The sequence below is a fragment of the Apteryx mantelli genome, chromosome 7 (genome assembly GCF_036417845.1).
Source record: "Apteryx mantelli isolate bAptMan1 chromosome 7, bAptMan1.hap1, whole genome shotgun sequence".
Taxonomy (NCBI): domain Eukaryota; kingdom Metazoa; phylum Chordata; class Aves; order Apterygiformes; family Apterygidae; genus Apteryx; species Apteryx mantelli.
The window spans coordinates 36817052-36843934 of NC_089984.1; the positions used below are offsets into that span (position 1 = coordinate 36817052).

The 26883-nt window shown below is 35.7% G+C and overlaps 1 protein-coding gene across 1 annotated transcript; it reads left to right on the top strand.

Annotated features, from left to right (window-relative positions):
* Positions 1 to 2546: 2546 nt before the first annotated feature.
* Positions 2547 to 26390, top strand: CCDC172 (coiled-coil domain containing 172). Its single transcript, XM_013948668.1, has 8 exons — positions 2547 to 2625; positions 2873 to 2958; positions 6426 to 6542; positions 7990 to 8155; positions 10155 to 10256; positions 10983 to 11085; positions 25422 to 25509; positions 26358 to 26390. The coding sequence occupies exons 1-8, from the start codon at positions 2547 to 2549 to the stop codon at positions 26388 to 26390; spliced, it is 774 nt and encodes a 257-aa protein (XP_013804122.1).
* Positions 26391 to 26883: the final 493 nt, after the last annotated feature.

Below are 26883 nucleotides of genomic sequence, written 5' to 3' on the forward strand. Positions count from 1 at the left end.
AGAGAAGAAGCTTGTAGAAGAAACTTTACTATTAGCACAGCAGCTTGATTATAAAGGGCAATTACTAATTTTGAAGTACACTAGAAAGACATGACCTGATTACAGCACAGTGATTAAGATACAGATATAGATTAAGATTAGGATGTACTGATATCACCGACAGAATAAAATTAAAGTCACCTTTCTAACAGCCAGTAATTTACTAAGGATGTTGTACTTTGTAAAAGTTGAAGTTGAGCAAAGGTAAATCACATTTTACTTTTATTCTGGAACATTTAGCTTCATACCATCTCATCCATTTCCATGGGAGCTGGGCAACCACACAACTTTGAAGAATTGGCCCTAATCCTGATTCTGAAAGCACTTTTATGTTTCACATGCATCATTCACTTTATACAATCCTGAACTTATTTATGAGTTATTTACCATGTAAAATCAAGCACATGGCAAATATCTGCAAGAGTCAAAAGCTATCAAGCTAAATTTCAAAGACTTGTTCCACTTTGAATTCTTTAGTCTCTCAAGGAATCTTTTACACTGTTAATCGTGCTCAATGGTCATTCTCAGACAGTGAGAAGTATAACTGGAGCCAGTCTTTCCTTTCTAGGGAGAGCAGTTCCTGTACCATAATTAAAGGCACTGAAGAACCCTTCACCAAAAACAGTTCTTTCTTTAGTAAGTGACACTGAACACTATCCCAGCCTAGAGCAGCTTTCTCTGAACACAAAAGCATTCAAGTCTCAAAAACTTCAAAGAAGGCTTTTCATTTTATTTTCTCCTTCTTCCACTGATAGCGCAGTTCATTTACTTGAAGTTAGTAAAACAACTTTTTCACTCAACAGACCTGCGTAACAGATCACTGTCTCAATTGCCAAATGTTACCATTTGACTCATCCGCTTTTCCTTTGGCCTTTGGATAGGAAGCTTCACTTCTGAAACATTTTCTAAATTCATTTTTGTGAACTTTTCTCCCTCAGTTGCACGTTGTTCCACTTTAAAAAATGATTACATTTTCTGCAACATAATGTGCTAGCTTCAGGTTTTAAACTTCATCAGAATCCACATTTTCTTTCTTAAACAGAACGTTGTCTTCTCTTTAAAAAGTACCATTTTATAGCAGCTACAACATAGCTAAAACATGTTATAACATATTATTTTCCCAGAATTCTCAGTATCATTCTACTAACTTAGAAAGTTTTTTCACTACTAAGTCATTGGTACTCTCCTTTCATGGATATTGCTTTATTTTCTGTGGTCAAGGATTTTCTCTTTCTAATTTCTAAATATTCTTACTGCATTCTATTCCAAGACAGTACCTCCTCTGAGGAAAACTCTAACAAGACAGGACTGTCAATACTCCTAATCTTTTTCAATGTTAAAAAGGCTGGAAGGGTATAAAGTTACATTCCTCCAGGCTTTTTCCTTCTCAAAGCAAATAGGTCAACTTCACACAGGTAAGTCTTGCAGGAAATGCAGTTAGGCCTTTTCAAGATGCAGGAACAAGTTCTGTAATATGAATTTTATTTTAGATTAGCTATTTACATTTCCAAGTATTCCAGGCAATAATGTACAAACTAAAAAGCTGCAGAAGCTCATCGCATAGTTAAATTATGCATAAGTACATTTCCGGACATTTTATAGAGGGCTAGATTCTGATCTTGGTTTGCAGAGCCCATCTGGAATGGAAACGCTGTCATTTCATATAACAGTGATGCCGCTGAGTTGAGCTTGATCACTGCTACTTAGTTTTTATGCAGTCAGCTTTATCAGCTTCCTGGGGATTGTATGAAAATAGCAGATTTTAGCCATAACTGCTAAGGTTATGTATCAATCTTCAAAATGTAAATAAAACAACTGGGCAGCTATATTAAACTTATTAAAAACATACGGTGAGCACTCTGTAGAAAAAGGAAGAACCTGCCCCAGCTTTTGAACAACACAAAACCAGTACAAAGTATTTGGCCCCAGAGAAATAAAGTTAGAACTGTTTGATCAAAACTCCCCAGACCCTGGGTAAGAATCAGATTTTCACAAATGCACACAAGTGTAAGAAGATCGAGCCAGTCAGATGCCTTTTGCCTGCTGTAATATCTTCCTCCCCGCTCCTACTGTGTTTCTTTTCTGCCTGCTAGTTTGGACTGCTCGTTATTTCCAGCATGGGCTGCTGGGCTCTCCGCCACCTTTCCTTCACGCTTCCGTCTGCCCAGGGCCCCCCGTCCCCTGCTCTCCTCAGCCCACCCGCCTGCACAGCCAGGCCCTGCCGCCAGGGAGCAGCCCCCGCCTCCAGCCACTCGCCTCCCCTCCTGCTCCGGGGGAACCGCTCGCCTCCCTCCTGGTCCCGTCTCCCGCGGGGAAGCCCTCCCGGGGAGGCCAGGGCAGAGCGGAGGCCGAGGGCTAGGGGAGGGCAGAGCCCTGAGGGGAGGCTGCAGCCTGGCGCAGGCCTCCCCTGCCCGGGGCACCCTGGGCTTTCATTAACCAGCCCTCCAAGAAGGCCGTGAGCACTGGAGACCCCACGTGCTCCTGGAGCTGCCCAAGAGAAGGCAGAAATGAACCTAGATGCTCTGTTCCAACAAATACAGCGCACGGAGAAGCAGGCCGAGGAGAAGAGGCGCCTCATACACCAAGGTCAGCCCCCGGCCGCCATCTTGTGTGCCCAGCGGCAGCACCACCTTGCCACTTGGCCTCTCCCTTCCCTGGAGGATCCTAAGGGGGAGCAAGGGGGTCCCGCCACACTCGTGCTTGGAGCGATATCACGTAGGGAGCATAATCGGCAAAAGCTAGGCTGGCTGCTTCCTGCCAGTGGCACCTTTTTATAAGAACCTAACTTCTACAAACCGATCACACATGCTTACAGGTTCTTGTTGTGTTGCAGTTAAATTCGACATAAACAGAAGCTATGAAAAAATTAACCAAATAAAAGAAGAGTTGAGCAATGCAAAAATAAAATTAGAAACTAAGGTAAGCTGGCAATGTTTATAGTATATATAATAATGACATACAATATTTTCACAAGTACGTGATCTGTCCTTTTTATGAATAAGTTCATAAACACTTTCAAGAAGTATGTATCTACTGAGTAGCTCAGCATTTAACAATTTTACAACATACATTTCTGTAGTGATCACTATCAGCACATCCATGTGCTTCACATGACAAAAAGTCTGTCAGTGACTATTCTCTTTCACAGATCTCGCTCCTCAGGCTGGACATGTGCAAGGACTGCTCACCTCAGTGGTAGGAACATTTCCAAACATCACCTCCAAAATCCATATTCACTGACCACAGCACATTCACATAGGAAGGTCACACCTGCTCCCCAGAAAGAGCTCGGCAGGGAGCAGACCGCCACTGTCAGGTCAGTCTGTCCACAAGAAACAGACACCAGAAGTCAGCTGCAGGACAAATTAACTGTTTTGGTACAGTCTGAGCAGCCTTAACTTAACAGTCTTGGAGGTTGTTGCAGCACTTTCTTTTTTGACATGCACATTCATTCAGAAGCCTGGAAATCATTCCTTCATTGCCCACTCCAATTCATTAAAAGCTTTATTTATTTCACAGAAAATATATGAAAAAATTCCCTGGATTTACTTCACTGGATCATACACTAAAATCTTTCTGTGAGCCTATGTTCACAGTTATGCCAGGCCTAAGAGTTTCGTTAGTGATACTAAAGACAGAGGAAAGTTTCTAAATCTATTTAATATTTTTAAGATTTTATTATGCTTTCCCCTTAACCAAACTGCAATCCTATTTTTAGATTAAGCTTCCAATTTTGCAAGCTTTTTCAGCATTAACACCTGTTGCTACAAATTATTAAAAAAATCCATTTGCTTGTGCCTGAAAATGAAGTCATCCCTTGTTCTCTTAAGTATCTGCACTGGCAAAACGTGTGTGCACAACAGGAAAGCATATGGAGTCTCCTCTGAAGTTGGGACTGTTGTGTCCTATTACTTAAACAAACATCTACAAGAATACTTGGGCAATTACCTCAGCTAATTATGAAAATAAATGTTTGGGGGGTGTATGTCATTCTTGCACAAACAGGCTATTCTGTCTTTTGTTAAAAACTATATGTACTGTATATAATACACATCAATACCACTGTGATAGGGTCAGAAGAAAAAATAGAAGTCATTTACAATATCTTCTGGTTGCAAATTCACTCTATAGTCTTGCAAGCAGTTATTCACATGCTTACATTTATGAATGCCACAATCACAGGGTCCAGCAGAGCTTTAGAATAGTAACTGTTATTTAGCCAACACAAATTGTATTTGGGCGGTATTTGTTAGGTAAAGTCCTTTGTAGTCTGCTCATAAATTAATTTATGAGCATCACAATTTTATTTGTATACTGCTTATTTGTTATTGATTCACTGTGATTTATAATCAAGATTTATGTGGTAGGCATAGATGGTCCCAAGAGTAGAGCCATTATTGTAAATGACTAATGGGAAGAACTGAAGAACCATTCCTAGTTAAATCTTGTGTGCCCTTCCCACCAGAATTAATAATAATCTTACTGGTGTCCACAAAAATATATTTTATTTGACTGTTTAGTCTGACATTGATTGATTTATAAAAAGAAAATGATACAGAAAATAAAAAGAGTGCAAAAATGCATTTCAATCAGACTGTCTTTAGGTTTAAAGTTTCAATATAGTTACTGAACTTAAATTATTTAAAGTAATTTATTTTTCACTACTGGAATTAAGTTTATTATTTACACTTTAAACGTATGTGCAGTAGTTAATATAATTCAAATCATACTAAATAAGACTGTTCAACTAAATTCCTGCACCAGATAACTGCACATCTTCTCTATAAGCATACATACCCAAGCACATGCATGCAGAGGGGCTTATTCCTGAGCAAGCAGATGAGACTGAGTTCAAAAGTGTTTTGACATCTATTTCACAGAGACTGCCTGTGGTCAATCAGAGGTTCCCAGGAAATGCTATTTTTTCTCTGTGTTCTGTAAAATCAAGTAGCATGTAATTAGAATCTGAATTTAAGCATTTTGCCTTTCATGGCTCAATGATTTCTTCAAGAAAACCTGTTGCAAATGCATAGATTATATAGGCACTATACGGATGAAGAAACTACACTGTGGCTAGTTATGTTCAGTAATATAAATACAGTAGAATAAGACTATCTACTCTCTCTGAATTAGTATGTAAAATAAATATTTTTGAGGCAAGCACCTCCTTGGCACTCTGCCTGTCAGACATATCAGGGACAAAGAAAAAATCTTGTCCCTTCCTTTCCAACTCTTATTCTAGTTTCATCACATCTGATTCCTCTGTCCTCCTCCTTTTTGATTCCTCATCTGTACCCTCTCCAAAGTCATCTATATTATTTACAGATCTTTTGTTTTTTTGTCTCTGTAATATTATTACTAACTGGTCTTTTCACCTTCTGCAAACATGAACAGTCATGCATCACCCTGACTATTCAATTTATTTCCTGATACCCACTCTGTGCCTTTATGGTCTGTGGACAATTCTGCTGCTAACTTTGGTTTCTCTACTCATTGTTCTGATTCTTACAGGTTGAGTTATTCTCTTGACCTCCTCTTCTCTGCTACATCAGATGAATGCTTCTCAACCTTCAAGACTCTTCAACACTTAGCTGTTTCCTATTTACCTGCTGTTATAATTTATCCCACCATATATCTTAACTCAGGTTAAATAATGATACAGTAGGTGTGATGGAAAACTGAGAGGTATTTTTCAGAAAATTTTGAAAATGCAATGGTTGAACAGCATAAACTACTCTCTAAAATAATTAAAACTAAAAAATAAAACTATATACAAAATAGCAGCTTGGGTTTATTTGTGGTTTATGGCAAACTGTCTTCAGAACCATGAGCAGTCCTTCCACACTTCCTTGGCTGAGAATTCCAGAAATTGTGCTCAGAAAAATATGAGCATCTCTCTCTCTCTCCTTCAGCTACACAGTACTACATCGCAGAGTTGATGACATGTACAGCCATTCAGATAATCATCTCAGTCACAACAGTGATCTTGGACCTCTGCCTCTCTGATGTTATTGTCTGGTTTGGTACATGATGAGCAGGACCATGGGATGGAGGACACTATATTATGTTGGGTATAAGATTCAATGCGATCACTTTTTTCCCTATTTTTAACATGAAAATATTTGTTCTAAACTGGAGAAAGTTTAGAATGCTCTTTCAGATAGAGTGACCAGCACTAAATCTGGCCTTTAAAGAGAGATACTTCTCCAAATTTCTATGGAACATTGGAAGCTAATAAGGGAAAAAAGAGCTATTATGTCCTTGCTAGTCCACCAGCTTTGCTAGCTGTGTTCTAACTGGACAAAGATCCTGTTGTCAGATATCAAAATATATGAACCAATAAAACAATATCCTCATTTTATAACCTTTTTTTTTTCTCTTGGAAGGTTCAGCATCTTTCTGAAAAACTCTTCTACTTAGAACTTCTGAAGAAACGTGAAGACAGCTTAGAAAAACAGAAAGTTGAACTTATTAATCAAAAGAGCACTCTTCTTAAAATCTTTGTATGTTTCCAGCTACCATATTCAGATGGTTCATCTCTACCAAACTGCATGAGTGTAGTCAGCTTCAAAATTTGAAAATATGGAAGAATTAACATTATAAATCTCAACAATCAAATTATTTTTTGGCTCTAGCATATTTAAAAATATAAATGTAAATAAATTCTCACTTTTAATTTAATCTGTGATTTTAGGTAATGTGTACTCCAGATTACTTACAGAGCTGATTTAACATTCTTAACTTTACGTCTGCTGTTAAATGACTGAACTCCAATTCTCACATATTATTTCCTTGTAAAAGAAAAGCAACAAAAATAACCTTAAATTGGAGTGCATCATCCACAATAAAACATATTGAGAAGAAAGAAGAAAGATCTCAAGGAGGCCAGCACCACATTTTAGGAATCCTGAGATTTCACACAACCTTTTAATGCTAACCACACCTATCCAGAGTTGCCTAGGCCACTTCTTAAAAGGGAGCTTCTCACAACATACACAGGCGACATGCTTGCCAGTTCACTCTTATGCTAACCTGCACCTGAATATTGCCGCCTTCTTCCTTCATTGTGGATCTTTGGATCTTTAGATACTAAGTAAGGCCGCAGATGAGCTGTCTTCACTGCATATGTGTTAGCACTTTAAATCAGCAGAGCTGAATTTTTACACATTCAGTATGTTTCACCTGGATTAGCCCTAAATATTTATGGAGATATCCTTATAATTAAGTAACATTCCTTCAGCATCCAAAGTATTCTCAATCCTAAACATAAGAAGAAAGAAAGAAGAAGACATAGTATAAATATCATAGTAACATTATTTAGTTGTAACAGCAAAATTGTTGTCATCTGATGAAATGTAAATTTTCTTCTAATTATAACCAGTCAGGTTTAATGTATATGTTATCATTTCTTTCTTCCTGTATGTAGGGTCATTTCTTTTTATTTAATTCAACAATCAGTTAACATTTTTAAAAAGAGTTTAATATTGTCCTTGTATTTAGCATATTTTTTCCCAGAAAATAAAACAGCTTTCTTGGGAGTTATCAAGAAAGTTATAATGAGTCTGCTGCATTCTGCAGAAGAATAAACAACACCTCTGTTTGATTTAAAAATAATCTAAGAAAGAGTGGCCATATCATGCTACTGATTTGAAACAGAACTTTCTACTAATTTCAATAAAGACTTGAACTTAAAAACATCTGGCACAGGGTCTATAACATAATTTAGCAATTTTTTAAATGTTTGCATATAAGGAACATACCCATTTACTTTGTTAGAAAAGCAAGGTTAAAACAACAGAAAAAATGATAGTTGTAGACCATTTTCATTTTCTCGCATGTCAGGAAAAGTAAATCTATTATTTTTATAAAGTGTAAGGGTAACCAATGACTGTGTTTCAGCCTGCCTCTCTTTTTTCACCTGAACATTCAATCTTCCCCTTATTTTTTCAGACAGATGCAAAGAGAAAAATGACTGAAGAAGAAGATAATTTTACTAGGGAAGTAACAGAATTTAACAACGAATATGGACTAACAAGTAATAGAGATCTTCTAATTAAAAAAAAAGTCAAGACTGAAATAAATGATTTAGAGAATGAGGCAGCTCTTTTAAAAAGTGGTAAGTCTTACATTGAAGGATTTTATCTTAGACTACCAGAGTATACAAATCAGTAAAATATAGTTCTGCAAAACATTATTTTTAAACCTGTTGTCTTTTTGTCTGGACACTCTTCTTAGCACTAAATAGGAAGAGTGATCTGACCTACCACATTACACTAACATAATTAGCCTCTTATACACCCCATCCTCTTCAGTCCTTTCTGACAGTGAGTTTTATGAGAAGAAGCAGACCTGCAAAAGTTGCTTCCAGTGTCTGATATTATAGCCAGCACAGAGATGCACTGCCATACATAACATTTGCCATACATAAGGTTTGCAATGATTATACTCACCTATGGCTGATTTATTTAAGTTTCTTCAGTAAGAATTGTATGCACAGATGTCTTACAGAACTGGTCTTTTACATCCACAGGATAACATTATCTTTGACCCAAGATACAGAATATCAGATTTCTCAGAACAGAGAGTCAGACTGAAAAATAGTCCTACAGCAAGGAAATAGAAGTTGTCATGGATCACAAGCTGAGCATGAGTCAATTGTGTCAGAAAGCCAACACCATACTAAGATGTATAAACATAATTCTAGCCTCTAAGACAAGCAAAATAATCCTTTGCTCTATTTAGGGCAGTTAAGCTCTTAGCTGGGGTACTGCACATCTAGTTTTGGATTTTACGCTTCAAGACAGGTGTGGACCAGCTGGAGAGGAGAGAGAATGATCAGAGATCTAGAGGACATGACAAGGAAAAATGGAAAAAAATGGGACTATTCAACCTATGGAGGAAAGGACTGATGGATGGCTGATATCAGTCTTCAAAGCTCTAAAAGACTTCTGTAGAAAGGAAAGTTATATATTCTCCACACCCGTAGTGAACTGAATGAAAAGTAGCAGGTGTAAACTGCAGTAAGGGAGTGTCAGGCTAGCTATTTGAGAAATGTTTCTAACAGTAAGAACAGTGAACAAGGGAAACAGATTGCCTTAGGAAATTGTAGTCTTCATTACTGAAGGTCTTTAAGAACAGGTTAGACAAGCATCTGTCAGAAATGACAGAGGTATAGCTGATCCTGCCTTTAGGAGAAGGAATGCACTAGATGACCCCTCAAAGTCCTTTCCAGTCTTATGGTTCTACGATTCATCAAACACCAGCACTTTGTACTCCTTGGCTGCTGATGCAAAGTCACTGAAATACAACTGTCCATTTGAGTTTATACTTAATGGTACTTTCATTTCTATTTGATGTGGCTCTGATTCTGATCTGCAGCTGAAAAAAGAGTCTGTATTTGGTGGTAAATGTTATATTTAACAATTAATTTATTTTGATATGATTACATATTCAGACAAATCTGATCAGTTAGTCTCTCTGAGGTTAGATCAGTAGGACAGAAAAGGCGACTAACATCCTTTTTCGGGTTCAGTTGCTGTCTTGATTCCATCCTTTTTAAGTTGCAGCTCTTTTGAGGTACAGATTGTCTGTTTTTGTGCTTGCTACAGTCCTGAGCACACTAGCAGCACTAAAGAGAAAATGATTAATAACTAAAAACAAGTAAAGTATGTGAGGTCAACCAGTTGTGAGGGAAACAATCACAATTAAATCCAGATGCTGTCAACATTCTGGTTCAAATGCCCATAACACTAAACAAAATATGGGGGTTTTTTAGTCCTGCTGAAAGGTGTTTGTTCATCAGCTATACAATAAGTCATCTTCCTTTATGGCTGAAGTAAATCTAAAGCAAAACACTTACAATTATTTTTATGTTCAGTCAACAAAACTGTCAAACATCTTAATAAAATTTAAAAAAATTTCTTTCATAGTAATGAGTGTATTATAGGATATATAATTTCCTGTGAACTGGGTTTTATACAAGTAATTTTAGTTTTATATTTAATGTTCTTTTTGAGAAGCTGAAGATGGGTAGAAGTAGTTAAGAATATTTAAAATTATATCATGAAAACTAAAACTGTAATGCTTTTAATTTAGAATATAATTTTTTTTCTTAGAAATGGAGTCAATGGAACATAAAAATGTTCAGTTAAATGCACTCCAGCTGCAGAAGAATGAATTAAAGCAGGATTTATTTGCTCTCCAGAGCAAACTCAAAGGTATTTGTGTGTCTGATAATCACCTGTGTGTCTGTTATGATAATTATTTATGATTTGACAAATGCATTTGAAAAATCTTTTCTGTCAAGTTATTTTTCTCAGCGAATTAGAGTAAGTCATAGAAATAAGATTTGTATATTTTTTTACATTATGTAGCAGATCATTTTAAAACATGACTATTACAAATATTGAATTTTGATATTCATATTGAGTGTCACTGATACTGAGGTACATAAAGATTTGCTGAATCACAACCTGTAAATATGAAAAAGCAATTTCTACTTTTGCTGGTAAGATGTATATTTAAATGGGGAATTTAGGGTTTAAAAGTGAACTTAAAACCAGCATAAATATATTTTAAAACCCATTAACCTATAATTGAAGAATATGTCTAACATTCAAATGTTTAAGAAGCAATATGTTTTGCACAGATAAAGACAGATTTGGCTAAGGAGCTAGACCCCTGTAAATGTGTAAATAACATGTCATAGTGAGGCAGGAGAGAGATGTTCATAAATTGTTTAGAGCAACATATCAAATTGTCTGAAAGACTGCAGTGTTTATACCAATTACAATAGTAAAACAATGTCTCTCATTCTGATGCTTTTACCCTCCAAAGAGTTTTCACAGCAAAAAGTTTAAAAAGATAAATTTAGAAAATACAGGATGCCTTGGAATACATATGACTAAAATATATTTCTAAGGTCATTGTTATTTTATGTTTAGATCTTGAAAAAGTAATCAGGAAGGCTAAAGGAATCACAAAAGATTTAGAAGCAGAAAAAGTCCAAGTCACTGAAAAACCTCAGACTGATCCTGAATGTTTAAGGTAACAGTGTCATTTCAGTAAGTTCCTAAATCAAGTTTTAGATCTGTAATTATAGATCAGTCCTAGTGGCAATGCCTATTTTACATTTCTTGTACAATATAAGGGAACGGACTGGTAGTGATTCAGTAGGTGTTAGTTTGCTCAAATGTGACATTTACACTTTCCCCATACACAAAAGTATGCAATGTTCTTCAACAAGAAATCTTTCAATGCAAAAAACAACTATACCTAACAGTTACCATCTTTTTTCTGTTTTATGGTGTTCTCTATGAAAGTGTCTGTGAATATTTAAAACTATTTAACAGACAATGCAAATGAACTCCTCCGAAAGAGCTGGTCCAAAATACTCTCTAATAGAAATTTTCAAGGAAAACACAACTTTTGTTAACATCATATTTTTTCCTATCCATTTCTGAGTTCTTGACTAAAATAAATAAATATAGGGGTTTTTTTCTGAAATCAATGAAAAAATAAAATTTTGCGGGGAGCCCAGAGCGTTTTTCTGAAAGATGATTTGTTAAGGACCCATATTTTGCTGAATACTCATGAAAGAAAATGCCCTATTAATAACTCTCTTCAACTCTTTATATGTTGTTGAGACATGGCCAAAATTTCCTCAACATAAAAATCAATTAGCTTACAATTCTGCATACAATAGCAAAAACTTTGCATTCAACATATACACAGAGGACACGGTAAATAATAATAGCGGCTGTAGTTCCAAAAGACAGCCTGTTTTAATTCACTCTTTTATGTTATTCATTCCATCGTGATATATTGGTGGAAGACACTGGATTCCACTTCTGGGTGGAAGACACAAAGTGGATAAAATATATTAAATTATCTTAACCACAAAACCAGCAAGCTTCATTCACAGGCAAAGCAAGAAGTATGTTAAGATTTCTTATTTCATAAAATGCTTCATTTTATGATCAGGGTAAGCTTACATTATTTAACAGTTGCATGTAGTGCCTGAGGATATAAAGTGCTACTACTGCTATTACTACAATGACAAACAGCAAGTGTTCATTAACATGCAATAATATACTGAAGAAAGTTTATTTACATTAATATGTTTTTTTCATTTCAGAAACTGGAAAAAATTAGGAGAGTTGCCTATATCATATTTTTAACTTGCACTTGCTTTTGATCTCTCGTATACATGCAAAAGCGCGATGATTTATAGAGATAGATAGCTCTCAACAATCTAACTTAGATGCCAGAAGCAATTTAGCTATGTTATTGCACTTTTGTGTCAACACAAATAGATTTTGCTTTTTGATATAGTTAAGCACATTAGCATAGGTACCACACTTCCAGTACCATCCTCATTTGCCTACCTCTGCATGTCATTGCACTGTGCTGTGTAAAATAATCCCAAACCTCATCAGACTCATATACTTCGATCAATTTATTTTTTTTTAAAAAACCTGCTCATCACTTCTTGGTTTGGACATCTGAATTAAGAGAAAGAGAACTATTGAATTAAGAGAATTAAGGGAATTTAAAGTATTATATGCTATTAATAGCATATTTGGGATCAGAAGAGAGTGAAAAAGAAAGCTAATTAAGTAACTGCAAATGGCACCTCAGGTTATGTTATCTTGAACTCTCTGCTGACTTGGTCATCTGTAAAATAATACAAAGGGAGAAAGGAGTGAAAATTAAATCATAACATTCCTGAGTCACTAATTATTAAACTACCTTTGATTGCTTTGCTTTCTGTTCTTAAGCTGCATATTCAACAAAGAATATGACTTCCTGACCTTCAAAATGATAAGCTATTTTACATCAAACAGCTTTTAACATTAAATGAAGGAGATGTAACATCAGTACAGTTCATTCAGAGTTGACTCAGCAGGAAAATAAATTTGCTTACAGGTTAGTCAGTGTCTTGACAAAAGCAGGGTATTTCAGTTATTATCTAAATAATGAGGAAAATGCATTAACATTTCTGCTCAAAAAATATTTTATTACGAATTCTTAGAAAACATTAATAAAGTAAATGACAAAAATAATATGAAGCTATGTCTCAGTTCAGTTTCAAAGTTTATATTGTATGTTTTGCTTGTGGAATATTTCAATGTTGCCTAAAAGTTAAACCTCTTAACTGCTACTATTATACTCTTTTGAGAAAATTTATTATTATCTTCCAAGAAAAACAAAATGTCAATTTTATCCTACTATTGCTTCTGCATGCTTTTCAACTGAAATATTTTTACAAAGAAGTTGTTGTCTCGTATACATGAAGTACCTGGTTAAATAAAATTTTAAGCCCTGATCCCAAACTGGAACTGTAAAAACTTGTTATATTAGCTTGCCCATGCTTTTACTAAAGTCAAAGGGCCATGGCTGATTGGCATTATGTTTGTGTTCTACAACTAAGTCAGCTCAAACAAGTTTGACCAAAGCAATAAAGTCTTCCAATCTTATTTGTTTATTAGTTGTAAAAGGCTGAACAAGGATGTTCAAATATAAGAATGTTGCTGAATGGGGCAGGTGATTTGGTGACAATGGACACACATAAATCTAAGGTATTCAGTGTCTTCTCTACTTCAGTCTTCACCAGCAAGGTCTCCCAGGCCTCTCTGCAGTGCATGAGGGTTGAATCAGGGATTATTTAAGAGACTTAAATCCATACAAGTCTGTGAGACCAGATGGGCTGCACCCAAGTTTGCTGAGAGAATTGGGCAATGTCCTTGCAAGGCTGCTAGATGCTGGTAACAAGTGGAACACTGCAGGGATCCATCCTGGGACCTATCCTATGTTAACATCTTTATCAATGACCTGGAGGAGGTGACTGAGTGCTTGTTCATCAAGTTTTCAGATTATACCAAATTGGGAGGACCAGCTGATATGCTCCAGAGCATGATTGCCATCCAGAGGGACCTAAACAGGCTGGAGGAATGGGTCGACAAGAACCTGATAAAGTTCAACAAGGACAAATGCAAGGTCCTGCCGACTGCAATGATACAGGCTAGGGAGCAGCTCTGCTGAAAAGGACCTGGAGGTCTTGGTAGACACCAAGCTGAACATGGGCAAACCATGTGCCCTGGCAGCAAAGAAGGCCAATGATATCCTGGGCTACATGAACAGGACCATAATAAATAGATTGAAAGCGTCATTATCCCCCTTCTACTCGGCACGTTAGGCCTGATCTAGGCTACTGTGTGAACTGTATTTTGCACCGCCCTCCCTCCCCCCCAATTTTAAAAAAAGTACAGAGAAAATGGAGTGGGTTCAGCAGAGGGCTACCAAGATGGTCAGGGGCTGGAGCATTTGCCCTGTAAGGAGAGGCTGAGGAAACAGGAGTTGTTCAGCCTGGAGAAGAGAAGGCCTGGGCTTCCAATACAAACAAGGAGGTCACCAAGAAGATGGAGCCAGGATCTCCACAGTGGTGCATGGTGAGAGGACAAGAAGCAAAAAGTGTAAGTTGAAACAAGAGAGGTTCAGACTGCCTTTAAGGAAAAAAAAATTCAGCATGAGGACAGTCTTGCAGTAGAAAAGGTTGCCCAGAGAGGCTTCATCCTTGGATGTTTTCAAGACTTGACTGCATAAAGATCCCAGTAACCTGGTCTGACCTCATAGTCAACCTGCTTTGAGAAGAAGGTTGGACTAGGTGACCTCCTGATGTCCCTTTCAACCTGAGTTATTCTATGAACCTATTATCATTGTGGCTTGCACGAGGCAGAGAAAACAGTCCATAGATCAATGCATATGCATTGGCTTGTGTCCACAATGCTTAGAGGTAGTGTTCTCTGCATGCTGCATAGCATTTGGTCACATCATATCTCCTCTCGTCCCTTTGTGGTGTCTCTGTGACCTTAAGGTACACTTTTCTTGTATATACACATACTTTCCATTCAAAATGCCTGAAATACCGAAAGGAATTATGTCCAGCACAACACATTGGTGTTTCAAAAGCACGGTAGCAAGCATGTGTGTTGTATGCCCTGCAATGTGGCACAGAAGCATTTGAGGAACTATGGCTGTTGCAGCAGAAGAAATTCTGATGCAGTCCTCATGCTGATAATCTTTCTGAAGCAGATTCTTGAGTGAATTATCCTGTCCAGTGCTCTGGGTACCCTCTCAAAGGGAACCTGAGAGCAAAGAAGCATTCATGCAGTGTCAGTGAGAACAACTAAGGTACCAGGCACCTGGCGTGAAACAGAAAACCCTTCTGACCGTCTGCAGACACCTTTGGCACTTGTGAACATTTTGTAGCTAAAGTGACAACTAATACAATCTTAGGCATACTAGCATATATTTTTATATGAGTCAGTTTTGGTTATGTTAAATCAATTTGATTGGATGTACTCTGTTTGAAAAATGACCCTTTTTAGGCTAAGACAAGGCTTTGCTTTAATGCAAGCTTTTTTCACATACAGAATCTATTGCAGGAATATCATTTTAGTTTTTACTGAAAATCGTATTTAGTGTACATTATACAGAGAAAGATACTTTGACACAATACAGGCAATGTGGATCAAAAAAATGCCTATTTTTTTCAATGAAATAAGCACAAAATTTGATTTTCTCACTTTTTACAGAACAGGAAACCACACCACTTTCTACAAAGGTAAAATTACCCGTGATTTTAATGCTTCCTTAGAACAAATGCAAGAGACAGTTAGCATCAATAACCTAATATACGTAGCTCCCAGACCACCCTCTAAGTCTGTTATTGTATCACATACCTAGTCCCAACTTAAAAATCAATATCAAAAATAGCTGGCAAGGCAAGAATCTTCATTATAATTAAGTATATATCTTCAAGCAAATTGCATTTCAGCTGAAGAACGTAGCCAGCTAATTCAAATTACAGCTATTCATCTTTGATCTGAGAAAAATACCCTGTAACATATCTACACATTCATAAAATGTCTCCCAAATCCATCAAAGAATTACAAAAGGTCATGAGAAGTGTGCATTGCTAATTCCTACAGCTGTTGGTGCTGCAGTTACAGATATGTTCTAAAACATATCAGATACAAGAAAAAGCTAACTAAAATTTGGATGTTAAGAACTGATATGGTTAAGGGCTAAAATAAAAGTCCAATAAAATTTGGATTTTTTTGAGTGTGTACTTTTCTAAAAAGTGGTATATTTGGAGAAGAACAGATTATCATTTATGTTGTCTTTTTATGAGATATGACGGCACTGAAAGACACACTTTTCCAAATGCCGCATTTGAACGGACCATCAAGCCTAGAAGGAATGTTTCTGACAAAACACTGCCAAAGTTCCTTGAGGTCAGGGAGTGCTGTACCTTCTTGTTGGTTTGGGAAAACTGCTACCAACATTATCGCTAATGGCAAAAAAACACATTACATGATTGTTGCTACTATAATTTGCTTATGGCTGTCTTCTGAACTTTCAAAATTTCATGTCTGCTGTCTTTCCTATTAAATTATCATATGCTATAAATGACTAATCTACCTTCTGCACATAATAACCCCCAGCACAACTACAAATATTCTGAATCCCTCAGTGGTTTGATAACTGTTTTTTTGTTTTGTTTTGTTTAAGATCAACCTGCACAAAAATATTTCTTTCACGATTGTTCAGTGTTGACTAACTTTCACTCCCATCTTCAAAAAACTACAATTTTCACACATTCATGATAAGCTATAGTGTATTCTGCATTTTGCATGTGCATTTTATTTCAGAAGATTCCCCACTTTTATTTTTTCATTTAGAATACTGTTCTTCAGGTTTTTTAAAAAAATGATACACCAGACCTTTGCTTTCAAGTGATGTCCCAAGTAAGTCTGTGGGATATACCTACTCCTGGATATCCAGGCTTGTATGTTCGGTAGTTGAAAGAAGTTGAGTTATTTTATTTTCTGAAGAAAAACAGTGTTCCATCAAAAATTATGCTTTTATGGAACATTTCAAATTTTTCTACTGCAAACTTCAGTGCTAATATTTTTGTATTGAACTAAATTCTAATTGACTTTAATTTATCCTTGAACAGAATGACAATGAATTAGACTTTCAGTATTCCTTAAACTTTTTTCTACTCTTTTTGAAACTTTTTCACAGAATACTGAGAAGTTACTGAACATGAAAAAAAAATTAAAACATTGCAATTCTGTTGTTTTGTCCACTGTTACTTTTTAGTAACTAGTGAAATTCTGAAAAGCTAAAGAGAGAGGCAAAAAAAGAATAGGAAAACAAGACTCTTCAAGTCAATCATAAAATTTAAAAGGGAAGTAAATATTCAAAGTTAAAACAATCTGAATCCCCTCAACACTCATGAAAAATATGGATCTAATTAAAACCTGTTCTGATTAAGAACATGTAAAACAAACCATTTTACATTTTCAATTCATTTTCTTTTATAAATGATTTTCACTCATTCAGAGAAGTTTTGAGGCTTTTGTTGATGTTGCCATCTTGATTATTAATGTTAGAGGCTAAATTCTTCATGCTCTTGTCAGCTTCCTTTGTGCACTTCTTGACAGCATAATGTTGGTTCTTACTGACCTAAACCTGAAAGGTTTTTCCTTCAGTAGTACTGAATATCATCAGTTATAAAATGCTATAAACAAAACAGTGGGGTCAAAATATTAATTAGATTGCATGCATACAGGTTTCTATTTTTTACTTTCTCTCTCTCCAAGACCCTGTGTACCCTCTGCCTCCATGTAGGCACCCTGGACATCATAAGTCTTGTGGTATCAGTGCATAATTCAGAGAAATCTTTAAGAAAAGATGGCCTTTTCAGAAGATCTGAAGATCTGCCATTAAAATCAAAAGCCTTATTTTAATCATCTGTTCTGTCAACCCCAAACACAGAACAAAAGAGAAATTTGGCATCAGCTCTCTTGAGTCACATTTCCCTGGCAGATAGCAAATAGCGTCATTTAAGTGGTACAACACAGGAGTCAAGCAGGGCCTTTAACTGATACTAGTAAATTCCTAGCTATGGCATTTGACTCTATTATATTATTTGTAATCACTTACTATATTAATTATTTATCTTCTTTCACACTTTAATTTTATATTTTATGTTGGCTTACATAAAGCAACCTAGAAATAATTTTAATTACAGTTCATTTAGACTAAGAGCAGACAGTTTCTGCGTAAAATTGGTGTTTTTCACAGTTCTAAAGGTAGACTAAGGATAAATTCTTTCTTTCTTTAAAGCTTGAATTTCTGTTCTATTTCAGAAATGCAATAGCAGAAGGGAAATGCATGAAGCTAGTTTACTTTATAAATGGTTTAAGGCTTTGTTTACTTGCCTAATTCATAAAGATATAGTATTACTTCTGATACTTCATAATACAGAAGAAGAAATTCCATTACCAAAATTATGAAGGAACAAATGATGCTTTCTTTCATATAAATCATACAAGAAATATGTCATTTAGAGCTGAACAAATGTTTCATACTAACAGTGGACTGCTTGAGGCCATGATTCTGGTGGTTTTGAAAAAAATACTTGCAATTTAATTTTATGTTAAATTTTATAAGCAGGAAATATCAGTCTCTGGAGTAATATATGTGATTCAAAATGAGTTTTTTAATGACAATCTGCTCATTGATTTTTGAAGCTTTTCTTCTTAATAGTAGTGCCCAGTGGAACTATTACAGTTTGAATTATGTTAAAATAGGTTTCCCGTATAAATTGCATTATGGATTTATAAAAAGTAGATCAACTCTGACTAATGATATCTTTCTTTGATAACACAACTGACTGGTTAGACAGAGAATGTGTAAATGTCATCCATCTGGACTTCAGTAAAGTATTTGATATTACCCCAGTGGGAAATAGTGGGAAACTATTAGTTAACCTGGAGAAGACTGGAATTAAAAATTTTGAGTGTGGAAATGACTAATGGTGACAATAGTAATAGAGCTAAAAAAGAAGGTGTCGAGATGGAAGGTAACTACAGTCATGGCTGATCTAGCTTAATGTTTTAAATAATGACTTTGCTATAGAAAGTGTGTTAAGACAATACTGTGAAAAAATGGAAGAACTCTAGTGCTTGTAGACTAAAGTAATTAAAATGATGAGGAATATAACTGTACAAAGTGCAAGTTCATGTATTTGAGTACAACTAAGGATTAGGTGCCTGGAAGCAAAGAAGAAGAAAGACCTTAGCACACTATATTATCAAAAGATAGCTATAAATTAGTAAATATATTGTAACTCGTAAATATATATAAACTAGTAAACATAACTGTGAAAAAGGTAAAAGCAAGAGATATTTCCAACAGAGACCAGGAAAGTATATCATTTCATGTCAAGGACACTTCTTTTGCAATACTGCATACAAATCTCTCAACTATTTTGAAAAAAGATGCATTCAACCTGCAAGAGGTGTGGGGAATGAAGACCCCATCTTACAGAAGAAGGCAAGGACATGTCTACATGCTTCCTAAGTCTGAGAAAATGATACAGTCCTCCTGAAGCAGAGCAGAACAGTACACAGATGGGATACAGATTAGTACAGCAATAGCATAGCTGCACTAATACACTTAGATTGAAATCTACATTTCCCTGTGCAAGTAGAAAAATCAAGACATTTGGACTAGAAGGATCATTGGCCCATTCATTATTTTCCCTGCCTTCAATAGGAATCTTATTGACCCCTAAATACATGTTTCAGTTTCGATGCATGTGATGCTTGTACATTTCTCCTTTTCCTTATAACCTCTTCTTATACAGTCTGTTCCTATGATAAGTGGTGGTGTTTACTCTTTATGCAAAAGCAAATTTCATCCTACATGTGCAGTTTAGTTCAATGTAGTTCAACCTTTCCACACTTCTCCATCTATAATAATACATTCCTTAAAGCTTTTCTTGTGATGTTTTAGGTGCTTTGGGAATATAAATTAAGAAAACACTTAGACCTAAATATACTTTTCACAGAATAACATAATAGTTGAGGCTGGAGGAGACCTCCATAGATCAGCTAGTCCAACCCACCTGCTCAAAGCAAGGTCAACTAGAGCTGGTTGTTCTGGACATTGTCCAGTTGAGTTTTGAATATCTCCAAAGTTGGAGACTCCACAACCTTTCTAGGCAACCTGTTCCAGTGTTTGACCACCCTCTCTGTAAAAAAGTTTTTTCTTATGTTTAAATGGAGTTTCTTGTATTTCAGTTTGTGCCCATTGCCTCTTGTCTGTTCACTGGATACCACTGAGAAGAGTCTGTCTCCATCTTCTTTCCACCCTCTTAGGAGGTATTTATACACACTGGTAAGATCCCCCCAAGCCTTCTCTTCTCCAGGGTAAACAGTCCCAGCTCTCTCAGCTTCTCCTCCTGTCTCACATGCTCCAGTTTCTTAATCAACTTTGTGGCCCTTCTCTGGACTCGCCCCAGTAAGTCCTTGTCTCTCTTTTACTAGGGAGTCCAGAACTGGACCCAGCACTCCAGATGTGGCTTCAGCAGTGCTGAAGAGAGGGGAAGGATCACCTCCTTCAACCTGCTGGCAGCGCTGTTCCTAATGCAGCCCAGGATGCCATTCACCTTCTTTTATAAATAGTTGTCTTATAGCATTCTTTATTAAAGCAAACTTTAATCAATGATAATTATGTATTTTACAATCAGCATTTGATCCAGACCAGCAGAAGCTGAAGTTTTCTAATTTTACCTAAGGTATTTCTATTTCTTTTCATTTACTCCCATTTTTATATAGCCTAGTACCCTGTTTGTTTTTGTTACTATGTTGCATCTTCTTGCTATCATTTACTATTGCTACTAGATCACTTTCTTAATTTGTTTCTTGTATTTCTGCTCCATCAAGCACATACTTTTATAATTTGTTTGTTCAACTCAAGTGCTTGAGTTTATATTTTGAGATACTGACTTCCATTTAGGACTCATTTTCTCCCTTTCTCAATCAATAGATAATAGTCTGAAATTTATTGATTTCTTCAGCAATAACATTCTCTGTCTGGTATTGTCAGCAGATTGTAGATACCCAGCAAAATCCTGCTGTCACTTTAGAATCGCACATTAATTTAGTCCCAATACTGAATTGAGGCTGGTCTCATTGCATTAGCTCTACTTTGTCTCGAGACAATAAACCAAAATCTTCTATACTTTTCTTCAGTTTGATTCAAGTCTTAAAACCTTGATAAATATTTTTCCTGACCTTTCTGATAAAATTCAGGAAAAGCAACATACGTGCTTTCAGGTTTATAACTAACTTTTTAGGGAACTTCCATGTTTGTACCATAAATTCTATTTCCTGTAAATCAGCATTGAACATTTCCTTTCCTGTTGTAATACATTCTAATGTTTTCCTTTGTATTTATGGTAAAAAATAAAATGGTAAGCATAAACAAGGCAAAGACAAGAAGGAGAATAACAGAAAATGTTCTGCTTGTCTCAGCAAAACAAAACAAAGAAGTAGTCTGTCTTCTGCAACTGCAACAATATCTGGGTAGAGCCTGCTATCTCTCACTTATTAGGAGAAAAAAAAAACACTCTAAACCACATATTCACGCTGTCTTCAAAACAAACTATTTCTTCTCTGAGACCTCTCTACATAAAATCATTCCTGGAATGCAAGTTTTGGCTACTGGAGCCTTGATCCAGTAGTATGAATCTGTGGATGATTTTCAGAGAAACCTATATGCCAATAACATTATTTTCATTGTAGTCCAATTCAATAATAGCAACATCTATTGATTTCACAATTATTTTTCCTATTTGCCTACTGCATATACAGCTGAATTGCAAGAAGCGTGCATATCAACCACAAATGACAATGACATTTAATAGCTGTACTCATTTCAAAGCTGCAAAATCTATCATCTTCAGTGATCTTCTCCACCTCCATCTATTTCTCACTTCTGGCACTCACAAATAATGGAAAATGGATCATTGATAGCAGAGTGCAGCCTAGGAAAAATTAGCATCCAAAAAAAAAGCTGATGCTGTTGTCCCTCCTACTTGATTTAAAACTAGGTTTTGCTATTGTTATTTATCTTAAATAATATTTTTCAAAGGAGCAGTCAAGCCTCCTTTCACAAATCTGGCATTTCAGCCCCAGCTAGTTATTACAGACCATTAGTTGTGACACTGGAACTGACTAAAACAGTGTTAATCCAGTGCAATGTCATTTTTGAAAGATATATTTGTCCTCAAAGAGGCTAAAATGCTAAAACTAAAACAAAGGATGTGGGGTGCCAAATTCTAATTTGATTTTTCAGAGATTTTTTTTTAAAGGGATTGCCATTTTGTCATAGATATAGGGAGGGTGTAATGGTAGGATGTACATCTCTTTCCATTTCTGAAGGTGACAGAAAACATATCCTACATCTAGACCACATAGTTCTGTGTATAACTGATTTGCATATCCATTCTGATAGTTAAAGGATGAGGATGAATATCTTCCTTATCTTAGATCTAAAATGAAAAAGCTAAATCTATTTCCAGGTTAAGCATTATTTTGAATAGTTCTATTGTCTCACATTCCTTCTGGTAAAACTTCATCATTTATTCAGTAACTCAGACTTCTCTACTGCATTAATTGTGTAGACTGTAACCTAACAGACAGCCCTTGTTTTGTGAGCATAATATTCCTGGCACATACTGTAATTACCTAGCTTCTAAATAAGAAAGAAGGAAGACTTGAAAGCAGAATCAATTGATTAATGTAAAAATTAAACATCACATTTGAATGAATGAATTTTACCACTGCCACCCCATACTATATAAGAAGTTGTGCTGCCGCCACATTTAAAAGTTTTCTAAAGTATTTTGAATAAAGTTAAAAAATCCATTGGCGGAACTTTACAGTTTCAAAGGACATCACCAATAGTAATTAATTCACAGTCCCAAGAGACAGATAAGGAAATGTTACTGCTTATCTCCTGGTTGTTTCATGCTTAGCATGTACCTAATATGGACTGGTATCATTCTTAGCTGACACTCAGCAAAGAGGCCGTGCATCAATTTCACAGGGTGGAGGACAAAGAGGGATCATCTTCCCCCAGAGTAACAGGTCATGTCTTTTCCTAAAGTAAATTAAACAAAGCAGGGCTTTTGTTTGTCTTAAATAAATTAAGGGTCTAATATCACATGAACAGAGAACATATACAGAAAATAAAAAATGAAGAGCCAAGGCAATGAAGTAAATCTAATTTAATCCATGTAACCAAGATCAGAATCTGATCTTAGACCTTGAGATGAATTTCTCTCAATGAAAAGGGTCTGTAAACTAACACAGTAAACTTTACTACAGTACAGTGCACTCTACATTTCTTAAAGTACAGTTTAAAATTTCCTTTTGTTGGAACACATGCATATATTATGAATTTGGGATGAATATTTCTGAAAGAAGAGGCATTTCTCCCTTTCTAATACACACACACACACACACACACACACACCCCACACACATAGGTCAAACTGTTTCCATATTCATGGTATGATATTTACATTTTCCAAGGGAATAAAACAAACTTAAGGTTCAGTTTTATGCTACTGTTCTAATGCCAGATTGTGACTAAACTATTTCTGTCTAAGCTATACCTTTTTTCATTATCAAAGCCATTTAGATATCAAACACACATTTTCTTGTGTAGAAAACAAAGTCTACCTGCACTAGGATAGCTAAAGATGTGCATCATCTATATAATAGGGTTAATTAATTTATTCTCTATTATAGTATGTAAAAGAAAAAAAATGGTAGCTACCTCCTCTCTCAACTTAAGTAGAAACAGGGTTCTGCCTCAGTTTAATGTATCAGTTTAGCTATTTAATAACAAACAGAATATATGCTTTTCTTTCTTTTTGTCAGTCTGTGTATATGGCCCACAATATCCACATTGATTCCTGAAACTATATTAAGGGTAATCAACTTTAGCTTTCTCATTATGCTTTTCTTTTAACTGACAGCCATGGAAAGACTCAATATAATCTTATCACCTTGTATACTTGGGACTCCTAAAATCTCTGGCTTAGATTTCTCTTGTCCTATTGAATATTACTCTGAACAAAAAAGTGGGTGATGTGTAAAGTTCAGATGTCTACTTCTAGCAGGACTAATGACTTACAGGTGTCCTAAACACTGATATTCCCCTTGAGAGCTCTTTTTCTATAAAGGGCTTTTCTCCCAGGTCAACAGCGTTTTTTTGCTTTTCAAACTCTGGATATTTAACAAACAGTTTATTTGATATCCTACAATGAACTGTGAGCCTGGTTTGTTAGACAGTATTAGGTAAGTCAAGCCCTCTGTCTCTTTTCATTCTATGAAAACATTTGGAGAGGAGCTGCAGTGTCTCAGGAGCTCCAGTTATTGAGATTCCTTTTGCTGAGAAGGTCTATTTTATTAACTGCTTCCATGCCAAATGTAAAATTAGCAGAGAGATGTTTGTGAAAGCTGCTTAGGAGCTTGTCTCTGAGAGACAGAAGAAAGCTTTATCCATGCAAGCACTGTTGTTATGAATATCTCCACCCCTTTAGGGAAAACCAAATTGCACACTATAATTTTTTTTTGCAGACCACTTCTTTTGGATCCGGAGGTAACTCCCTGTATAGTGCATGCTCCATGCTTTTGATTTTCAAATAACAGATTTTAATGTTAAGCTACCAATATTTTACATCAAAAATGTAAACAATACTTTTACAGGTAATAGCTACTAGTGCCACAGGGACTGTCAAACAAACCTGAAAGAATGGAAAAAGTCTATGCTCTTTTGAATGGGAGAGGAGAGTAATGAGAAAATCTCTATATTAAAATCAGTCCTCATTGTAGAGAAGTTTGAGAATACCTGGCTGAGACTATGGGGAAAGAGACAGCAAGAGCAAGGAGAATAATAGGAACAGTGGGGAAAGAACTGCAACAACAGCACAGAGAGTCTGTGGAGGGGTATGAAATCACACAAGAGTGGCCGTACCAGGTCAGGCAGGGGGTCCAACTACTCCAATATTCTGTCTTCACCCATGGTACAAGCAGATGCCCAAAGGAAAGCAAGAACACGATAACCATATGACACTTAGTGAGCATCAGCTTTCAAATTCACATTTAAATAAGGAAAATGATGACTAATGACAACATCACAGTCTAGAAATCTGTCTAATACAGCACTTACTGAAGATATATTTTGTAAAAACCCCAGATCATCATTTTCTGAAGTTCCCCATATTGCTATCACAACTGCCAGTAATGAACGAAATCCAATGGTATTGCAGCAGAGCAGGATATTGGACTGCCTGTTACAAAACTAGCAAAATTAAATCCTGATCACGAAAATATATCAATGAGGGTTTTCTCACATAAGTCAAATCAACAATTGGGACCAAAGCTGAACAAAATAATTATCCAAATAACAGTTCTCTGGAATCATAATTTATTTATTTTTGGACACAGGCTTAAGAAAGAATTGGAAAATTACAAAGAAGATCATTGGGAAAACATCTGCGAGACTTTTCGAACAGAAATTGAAATTCTGCAAATGGTACGCCATTTTCACTACATATTTTAAGTGTTTGATAATTTTAGTTTGAAAGGTGTAGTTTATAGTGATTAGCTGTGCTTTTAGATAAGCAGTTTTATACTCTGTACACAGCCAAACGTCCTCATATGGAAGCGCACCCCCAATTCTCATTTGTTTTAGCTTCTTTTGTCCAAATGTCCAGGAATATAATTTCTTATTTCTTATTTTCTTATGGAAAATAAAAGTACAGAAAACATTTTAAGACACATTTTTAGCACAAGAAAGGCCTACTTGTAGGACTAGCACTAATCATTAGTTTCTTCAGAGCTGCAAAAGATTACGCAGTCAGGAGCTAAATTAATCTTTAACTCCAGCTGTCAGTCAAATGCAAAATGGGAATGTGGAGGCATCCTTTTATGTAAACATTGTATTTGTCCAGTCACGAACTCTTTATGAAAAGTTATTAGATTGTGTTTTTCTCTAAATATCAATCTTATTTTCAAATTTCTTAACGAAATTTCTATGACAGTCTGTGTAACAATACAAAGAGAAAAAACATTTTGAAGTTCCATTTTTGAAATTAAAGAGTTTTTAAATGTTGATTTCAGAGCCCCTGATTGAGTTTTATGTAGCTGCCACTAGTATCAGTAACAGAACAGAAGTCAAGGAAAATTTTTTACTGACTTTTATGATCAGTTTAACATTTCTATTGGAGGGAATGTAACTTTCTTGTATTTCATTCATTAATTTTATCATGTTTATCATCTTCAGAAACAAAAAACAACTTAATGTTTAAAAACTTCTCTGTAAAGAACACAGTGAACTCATTAGATATGATTTTCTGTAATTCAATTCTTTTTGTTTTCCAGAAACTATCACAAAAAAAGTCTTCAGGCAACTGAATATGTGACATATCATACAGAATGCCACAGAAGCTAGTCTTTGTGTATTTTAAAGACATTTTATTCAGCCTCTGTAAGGATTGTTTTTATTTTTTGTTGGTTAAAACAGAGTTTGTCTCCCTTCACTTTTCATTAAAATCAAATTTTATTGTTTTAAAAGTGGGGTGTTTTGGTCTTATCCTCAAGTTCAAGAGATACCCATTCTAAGTTTCCTCTTTTTTGCCTATGAAGGGACACTACGCAGTCCGGTACACATACAGCAGTGTTCCTGTACTACCAGCTCCATTCATTATGTACCTTTTTTTTAGAATAAGCACTCTCCTCCTATTTTTAAGGTAGTGATTTTGTCTCATTTGAGAGAAAAACTGATATTACCATCAAGAATTAAAAGGAGCTGTGGCTATTTATGCCTTGACAATGTAATTCTTTAACAAACTCTTCAAAACAGTTCATCTCTAGCAAACCTACTGATTCCCAGACCTACTGATCAGTA